This window comes from Myotis brandtii, unplaced genomic scaffold (assembly GCF_000412655.1).
Source record: "Myotis brandtii unplaced genomic scaffold, ASM41265v1 scaffold140, whole genome shotgun sequence".
Lineage (NCBI taxonomy): Eukaryota > Metazoa > Chordata > Mammalia > Chiroptera > Vespertilionidae > Myotis > Myotis brandtii.
In genome coordinates, this window is record NW_005355000.1 from 121380 (window position 1) to 130055 (window position 8676).

An 8676-nucleotide genomic window follows, 5' to 3' on the forward strand; every position below is an offset into this window, starting at 1 on the left:
TGCTCCCGGCCCCTGGCCCAGGGAGCACAGCCCCGCCCCGCCTCCAGGCCACTGGGGTTCCTATGGAGACATGGCCTTGGGCTGTTTCCATATTTCTTCCTGAGGAGGCGGTGCAGAGAGCTCTTCTCTTGCTTTTTCCATCTGTCTCTGACCCCTTCCTCTCTCTCTCAAAAACAGCTCCTGAAAGTTTCTTCTAGAGCAGTGGTTCTCAACCTTCCTAATGCCGTGACCCTTTAATACAGTTCCTCATGTTGTGACCCCCAACCATAAAATTATTTTCATTGCTACTTCATAACTGCAGTGTTGCTACTGTTATGAATCGTAATGTAAATGTCTGATATGCAGGATGGTCTTAGGCGACCCCTGTGAAAGGGTCATTCGACCCCCAAAGGGGTCGCGACCCACAGGTTGAGAACCGCTGTTCTAGAGGTTTACTCCCCGTGAGCAGTTCCCGAGTGAAAACGATCCGCGTGGACAGGCTCAGGGCAAACGCTTCCTCCTGAGCCGTACCACCCAGTCCTTTGTCAAAAGCCGTAACGCAAGGAGGGGCGAGCTGGGGGCCCCATCAGCCCTGAGTGTAAATTCAGCTCTTTTTTAGGGCAATGAGACCCTGACACATTTTTTCAGCCCCTGGGGCCCTCGGCTTGTCTGTCTGCAAGTGGAAGTAATGGTCTCGTTTTCTGGGGTCCGTGAGCGAGCTAAACTGAGAGGCAGCGCTGTGGGGGTGCTCGCTTCCCCGACAGGGGTTTCCAAGTCCAGGCTGCATGAGGTTCAGTAACTTCCTGGTTCCTGGTTCACAAATTAACGTTATCTGATCTAACCTGTGAATAAGAGGGGGTTAGAAGGTAACTCCTTATCTGGCAGCTTAGCTGAAATCTTCAAATGTGCCCTAGGATTATCCTGTGACAGCCCCTAGGGTTGGTGGTGGTCAATCTGAGCGTCCCTGAGTGGCTGTGCCGAGGCAAAGCCGCCCTTGTGGTCCTCAGACACTGGCTTCTGCCGGCTGGATTACCCCCCAGGCCACTTGTCTTCTGTCATCCCTGCCCCAGGACTGGTACACAGCCCCTCTCATGCCCTGACCACGCCGTTCCCGGGGACCCCTTTCATTTCTCCCTCTCCATCCTGCTTCCCAGGCACCGGCCTATCCCACCTGCACTGCAGAAGGTAGACTTGATCTGCTCAGCGCCCCCAGACCTGGTATCCAGGGTCTGAGCTGCCCCTCTGAGCAGGTGAGCAGGTGACACACCTGAATGGAACATGCCCCCCTGCTCGCTCCTCCTTTTCCGGTTCAGGGATTTGATTGGCAGCAAGTGTCCCAGCTCTAAAGCTGAAGACTGCCACGGGGAGAGACCTCTGTCCTATCTCACCCTAGTCAGGGGCATCCTTGTCCCAAGGCCTATCTTCAGGGTCAAAAGGGCAGGAGAGTTTTAGCTACTCCCTCTGTTGCTGGTTTAAAAGAGAAACAGTAATGAAGAGCCATGCATACACTAGATGACCCAGAGAGCTTTGCGAAGGATATGCCTCAGGGTTTGCTCTCTGCTCGGAGGAGAGTGAACACAGCAGAAATCCTGCCTGGAAACAGGATCAGCCAGACAAGCAGGGCTGCCACTTGCACTCCGACACCTGGGATCAAACCCAGCCTCCACGGCGCACCTGCTGCGTGGGTCTGGACAGGCACCCAGCTGTTCTACACGCCGTGTCCCCACCTGTCAGGAGGGGGTATTCTCATAGGATGCTGTGGGGGTCCAATGCGACGCTGACTTACAAATGCTGAGCACGGGGCCTAGAGCCTAGTAAACAACAAATGCTACTAATGCCAGCATTAAAAAGTTAATGACAACGTGGCATCCACTGGGTTATGATTTAAAATACATACATATTCTGGCATATCCTCAGGTGAGGGCTCTTGGGGACCACCCCCCCCCCATGATAAGTGAATCCCCAAAGCGGCAGCGATGGATGAGGCAGGAGGAGCGGACTGTCAGAGCACCTCGCTTTGACTTCTGTGCACCCGCCAGGTCAGAGGATAAACCGTCCTGGAGCAGCTCGCACAGCCCTGCTTTCCAGACCTTTCCCGAAAAACCCATTCCAACACTCATGTCGTTCATCTACCTCGCTGGTGCTCAATAAAGGGAAAGAATTCCTTAAGTATCCAATATGGTTCGAGGAATGGGCTGGGAAAAAATACAAATCAGCCTCTCCCTGGCTTCCCCTTTGCTCACTTAGCAACTGCTTCAACGTCAGGATTTAGCAAATCAATCCGTTCATTTGTCTCTAAATTAGTAAAATAAATGAATGCGAATTCACTCCACTTATTTCCCCAAAAGATGCGCATACAGAAAAGAGAGACCCCTGGGACAGCTGACAAAGGCAGGGCGGGCCAGTCTATTTGCTGTTAAAATGCAGCCCGTACAGGGGGTGTTTGAAGTCCCCAACTGCTCTAAAGAAGCTGCACTTCAAACGTTTCCAGGCCTGGGTCATGGAGAAAAGGCCCCTTTCACCATCATGTCCTCTGTTTATGTTCCTTCTCCCCTGAGAGCTTCCTTTTCACTCCTCTGAAACGTTTAGCAATGCGTTCTACAGCTCGGGCTGAGAAAACACTTCTTAAAGACAATTCAGATGTGTTTGTCTTTGGATGGTCCCTGTGGCTGGTGAACATCTACCCTGGGATCCCGGAGGCATCCCCCAGCCCCTCCCCAGGCCTGCCAAGGTGCACAGGCAGAGGGGAGATTCCGGCCTCCTGGGAGCCAAAGGAAACCCGGGCCACGTTCCCCTGCCAATCACCTCGCTCCTTGTTTGTCCTGCAAAGGCTGGTGGTGACAGCCAGGCTGATGTTGCAGAAGGAGAGCTAAACCCTGTGGCACGGGAGAATGGGCAGGAGGCCTGCCGGGCAGCGGTGCTGCGAAGCGCCAATGCAGGGGGAGGTGGTATGTGTGCACTTCCGGTCTGAGCATGGCATGTTTTACACGTCTGAGGTCTGCGACTGCTTCTCTATGTCACGTAACAGTCAGGGTTTGTAATGGTGGACCATGGTGTGTTGGAGGCCTCTTGCACTGGCTGTTGAGAGCTGAGTGCATCTCTCCCAGCTCTCCATTTAGCGACATAATGTCCATGGCTTGAAATCAGTCGTGTGGGTGGGAGGGAGGTATTTGTACCACGGAAATGGGCAAACGCTACAAAGCAGGGCGGTTTTTTTCTTTCTTGGAGAGCCAGCCATTAAACATTTACCAGCATGTCACTGACTTCATCATACTCATTTTATTATCATTTGCTTAACCAAGCTGTTTGCTAGCCCGCATCTAACTTGTTTCTAAATGCTTACATTGTAAGAGGTGCATTTTGCTGAATGCGGAGGTTTGGCGTGTGGCTGAGATGGTTCCCTTAGGAAACACTCCCAGGAGTGGGATGAGACTAGATGAGAAGCTGTGAGCATTTGAGGGGCTCCTGGTGCAGGGACCAGAACAGCTGTTCTGACTACACTCCCTCAGCCAGGCCCGGGGACAGGCTCCCCGCACATACCTGCGGGCACTTGGCGGCGCTGTAGCAGTCCCCAGCAGTGGCAAAGGGCACGGGATGCCCTTCGCTGGTCCTCGCAAACTGTAAGTCAGTGGCTGTGGAGTTTGGAGAAGGGTTAAAGGCGGAAGAGAGGTGACAGCGGGAGAAAGAGGCAGGGAAGGGACCGGATGTTAACAAGGAGAGAGAAGGGAATGAGAACAGTAAAAGAAATAATAAGAGGGAGTGGGAGAGGAAAAAAAAACACAGTACGATTAGTGAGCAAATGCATCCAGATGCGCTCTGGCTTGTTCCTCCTTGGGGTTCTGAGAGCCTCTCCCTGGGGTTTATCAGCCCTGACTGTCTCCTCACAGCGCGGAAGCCCCCCAAGGGGGTCGAGATGACTGTATGTCATGTGTGAACTGCCTCGCTTAAACAGAGCGATGGGGATGGTGAACCTGCTGTTCACCCGCAGAGGCCTCGGGACCAGGGAAGGAAGTCAGCAAGGCGTTCCCAGCGAGTCATTCCTCGAGGCTCCCTCTGTCCTCCCGTGGCCCAGGCACTGTGTTATTGCCAAAATGTGGAGCAATGAGAACCCACATCTTGAAAGTATTAATGGCAGTTTCTCAAGTTTGGGGCTAACTTGTAGTTTTTTTTTTTAAAAAAAGCCCATAAAACCATGGGCTCATGTTTTTAACTATCTTGTAGCTCTTGTGACCTGTGAGGAGTCAGGGATCCTGCAAAAGCTGCCGCTGGGGGAACTGGAGGTCAGGGCGGCTCGTTACCTTTCTGCCGTGTCTTTCTGGAATCTTCCTGCAGCTTACCACACTGTGGTGGGAGGGACATCTGAGTGACCCCTCACCCCGGTCCTGCAGGAAAGGGCCCTGGCAGGAGCCCTGAGCCTTAGCTTGGGGGGGGGGGTCCTGAGTGAGAAACTGCAGACCCTGCCGTTAGCCCTAATGGTCCAGCTAAAAGCAATTAGGAATATCTTGGTACCAATCAAGTGCAATCCACCTCAAGAGGGAAGAAGTGCAACATTATGGGTACCTTGTTAATGAGGAAAAATTAATTATTCATCGCTTGTTTTTCCTCTATTCAGGGGACCGTGTTTGGCTGTTTGAGTTGCATTAACCACTCCCATGATTAATGTCCCGAACAAAAATGCAGTGTTGGCCAGAGTATAAAATCAGCCCACGCGCAGGCCGGTTTTGAAAGGTAATTGTGTGGCTCCATTTATCTTGTGTGAATCAACAATCAGAAGAAGTTAGCTTTATGCCTGTGTGTGCGTACGCTGTGTGTGGGAGCCATGGCCACCGGGTCCCCAGGGCCTGCTCACCCCCGCTTGACCTCAAGGCCTCCATTCTGATGTCACTTTTGGGGGTGCTGCTCTGACTCCGCCACTGCAAGGGACCCCTTTAACATGCCTCCATCCCCTCCATCCATTCATCATCACAGGTCTGAGGGCCCCGCTGTGCCAGGCACCTTCCCAGCGGGGACAGAGGGGAGCACCCACCCTCAGGGGCTAGGACAGTGGATCTTGTCCCTTTTGGCATCCTGGGCACCTGGCCCAGCCGCCTGGCTGCCCGAGTGGGGGACAGATGAGCACTCCCACACGACACCCCGAGCTCACTTATGATCTGCATGCTGGCCAGGTCTATCCTGATCTTCTGGAAGCTGGAGAAGCCGGCCGCCGTGTAGTCCTTCCGACACTGGCAGTCGTCGCGCCGGCTCCCGTTGTAGGGGCATTCGGTCGGGTTGTGCAGCCTGCAGGCCAGAGAGAAAGTTCTGGTGAGTGCGGGGGGCATCCAGGAGCCTGCAGGGCTGGGCTTCCGGAGCCAAGCTCGCCTACCTGTGCCCGTACACCTCGGAGAAGTTCTCCGTGTCCCCGCGCACCAGGGTCAGGTACTCCTTGGGGTGGTCGCGGGGGGCGTCCAGGAGCCTGCAGGGCTGGGCTCCCGAGCCGAGCTCGCCTACCTGTGCCCATACACCTCGGAGAAGTTCTCCGCGTCCCCGCGCACCAGGGTCAGGTACTCCTTGGGGTGGTCGGACTGCATCCCTGCACAGAAGATCTGAAAGGCAGACAGAAACCCCCGGGGGCGGCTCAGGAACGGGGCGCCAGGGGCCGGCCGCTCGCTCCCGATGTGTTAGGAAGAGGACTGCCGCCTCACCTTCAGGAGCTTTCCCTGGACGGTCAGGAAATACTCGCCGTCTTCCGTGGCGCCGCTCAGATGCTGCACCTCCCTGCAGCTCTGGGGTAACTCGCCTGGAAAACATGAGGCGCCAAATGGCCTGAGACACCCCTGGTGGGCAGGTCTCCTCAGGCTCTTCCGCCAAGGGGACAGTTTCTTTAAAATAAATCGCATTTATCTGAAGGGGCAGGCAAGCAAGTGAACAGGAAATCCTGTTCTCCAGCCCTAGCCGGTTTGGCTCAGTGGATAGAGCATCGGCCTGCAGGCTGAAGGGTCCCAGGTTTGATTCCGGTCAAGGACACATGCCCAGGTTGTGGGCTCGATCCCCAGTAGGGGGCGTGCAGGAGGCAGCCGATCAATGATCATTGATGTTTCCATTTCTCTCTCCCTCTCCTTCCTCTCTGATATCAATAAAAATATATTTAAAACAAAACACAAAAAACCCTGTTTTTCAGGCTCCAGAGAGGCGGCTTCTCTTGCCGACTTACAGTTGTAGATATTATGGCAGGTTTTTCTCTCTTCTGGCTTCAGCTCCGCAGGGCAGAGGTGGCTGGGCTGGTCCTCGTTGGTCAAGCACTGCACGGAGCGGTGCCGCACCCCGAGGCCACAGGACACGGAGCACTGCAAGGAGAGCAGGGTCAGCGGCGGGTCAGCACCATGCACAGGCGTCACTGCAGCTGAAACACACAGCAAACACACAGCTGACATATTGAGCACTTACTATGGACTCGTCCCTGCGCTTTTACTTCTACACATTTATGCATGCCTACTACCGACACAGTTCCATATGCATGTGTGCATATGATCCTATATAATAAAAGGCTAATATGCAAATTGACCAAATGGTGGAATGACTGGTTGCTATGACACCCACTGACCACTAGGGGGCAGACACTCAATGCAGGAGCTGCCCTCTGGTGGTCAGTGTGCTCCTCCCACTGGTGCCGCTCAGCCAGAAGCCGGGCTCATGGCTGGCGAGGGCTCCCGGACTGTGAAAGGGTGTAGGCCAGGCTGAGGGACCCCCCCTGAGTGCACGAATTTTGTGCACCAGGCCTCTAGTGTAGATATAATTTTACATTCTCACTTAAGTCTTACAGTGACCCTCAGGTAGTAATTCCATTACTCTGTCTGTACAGAGCAGAGATTAGGGCTCTCATGTTAAATTTGTTCCAGGTCCTGGGGGAGCCAGGATTCATATGCTAACCACTTTCAGCGACTCCTAGACTTTTGCCCAATCACGGCGACCCTGAGCAATCAGGATATGTCAGCCCAGGGGAGTTACCCCAGAACTGCAGGGAGCTGGGGGCTGCGGTGATTTCCCAGGGCAGCTCCAGTGTAAAATATTCTCCCTTGGCCCAGCCAGTGTGGCTCAGTGGTTGAGTATCAACCTATGAACCAGGATCTCACAGTTCCAACCAGTCAGGGCACATGCCCGGGCTGCAGGCTCGATCCCCAGTGGGGGGCGTGGCCAATCAATGATTCTCTCTCATCACTGATGTTTCTCTCTCCCTCTCTGAAGTCAATAAAAATATATTTTAAAAAATAAAATAAAAATTCTCCCTTATACTCCTTACACGACAGGACTAGTTCCGGATGCAGGACTAGACCACAAGACTGCTCAGCCACAAAGCGACGTGATGAAGTTCTAGGTGCTTTTTAATTTTCAATTGTGGAAACTGCATGCAACTTAAAATGTGTCACTCTGACATAAGTGCTTTTTTGGTATTAACCCTTTCTTCTTCACAACCACCCATGTCGCAGGTGAGGCAACTGAGACCGGGAAGTTCTGCCCTTGCCCAAGGTCATTCGACTGGGAAGTGGCCTAAGCGCCCGGCAAGCCCACTGCAAGGTGCTCACGGCTGCTTCTCACCAGGTCTCTCCTAGAAGGAGAATGACAGGGCAGGGCAGGCAGGCCGTGTGACCGTGGGGTTTCTTATCCCACACGGACTGGATAACGCAACCATCTACTTACGCTGCCCCAGTTGCCCACTCTCCAGGTGGCGGAGACCGGGCACTCCCTCAGGTAGCAGGGGTGGACGCTGGGGGGCTGCGTGCCCGGGCAGTTGGCGGCAGTTTGGTGGCCGTACTCATAGTTCTCCTTCCCGGTGTAAATCTCGCTGCAGGAGACCAGCCTTTGCTTGTAGCCCTTCCCGCAGGTCACCGAGCACTGAGGAGAGAGGGGTTGAGGGAGAGGCTGGGGCAGGGCCCGGGGCAGCCACCGCAGACCCCTGCCCTTCGTGCAGCAGCGTCCTGCGCTCTGCAGCCATCCCCAACACAAGGAGACCCGCACCTCCTGCATCTGTGCTCCCACTGCCCCACCGGGTGGCTGGGTGCCTCAAGCACCTTCTGTGGATTTCAAGGGGGAGGGGGCCGGGGTGTGGGGGAGCTCCAGCTGTCATTGGTTCATTTACAGCCTCCACAGCCCACACCCCGGCTTTCCCAAACCTACAGTGACCACATCAGAGACCTGACCGAGCGGGATGGAGAGCCCGAGCCCATCTGGGCTGAGTGTCAAGTCTGAGCGCTTAGCCAATGGGGGACCCTGGGTCAGGCTTCATTTCCTGCTCAATGTGGTTTGCTTCTCCATCTGCCCTCCACCTAATTCCCTTCTCTCTTCTCTCTCCCTGGCTAGATATTATTGACTAAAATGTTGCCTTTCTGCTTCTCTGTCTGTCTGTCTGTCTCTCAATCATGCAGTCATTAGCATGCATTAAAAATACCCAGAGGCACAGAAAAGGAGAAGAAACAAGTATCTTACTAGTGTCCCACTCCGTGATGGGACAGCTAATTGGTTATTTATTTTATATGCGGTTCAACCTCCCTGGCAAAGTATTTCATGTATTATTTAAAAATAAATCTGAATGACAGTGAATTTTGTTTTGATGACATTTTTAGTCAAAGTCATCAAATAACTGGCCGTCCCTTGTGACACCTTAGTTCAGGTGGAGTATGAGGACTGAGGCCACAGGCTCTCCGAGGGGGGCCAGGGGAAGCC

The 8676-nt window shown here is 54.0% G+C and overlaps 1 protein-coding gene across 1 annotated transcript in view; it reads right to left on the minus strand.

Annotated features, from left to right (window-relative positions):
- ADAMTS9 (ADAM metallopeptidase with thrombospondin type 1 motif, 9) overlaps positions 1-8676 on the minus strand; it is a 164016-nt gene that overhangs the window by 10626 nt on the left and 144714 nt on the right. The window contains exons 31-36 of the mRNA XM_014535238.1: positions 7654-7848; positions 6170-6302; positions 5661-5755; positions 5467-5561; positions 5123-5256; positions 3520-3611 (exon numbers count right to left, since the gene is read on the minus strand). Of these exons, the coding sequence (XP_014390724.1) occupies positions 3520-3611; positions 5123-5256; positions 5467-5561; positions 5661-5755; positions 6170-6302; positions 7654-7848 (744 nt within the window). The remainder of the gene's footprint in view (positions 1-3519; positions 3612-5122; positions 5257-5466; positions 5562-5660; positions 5756-6169; positions 6303-7653; positions 7849-8676) is intronic.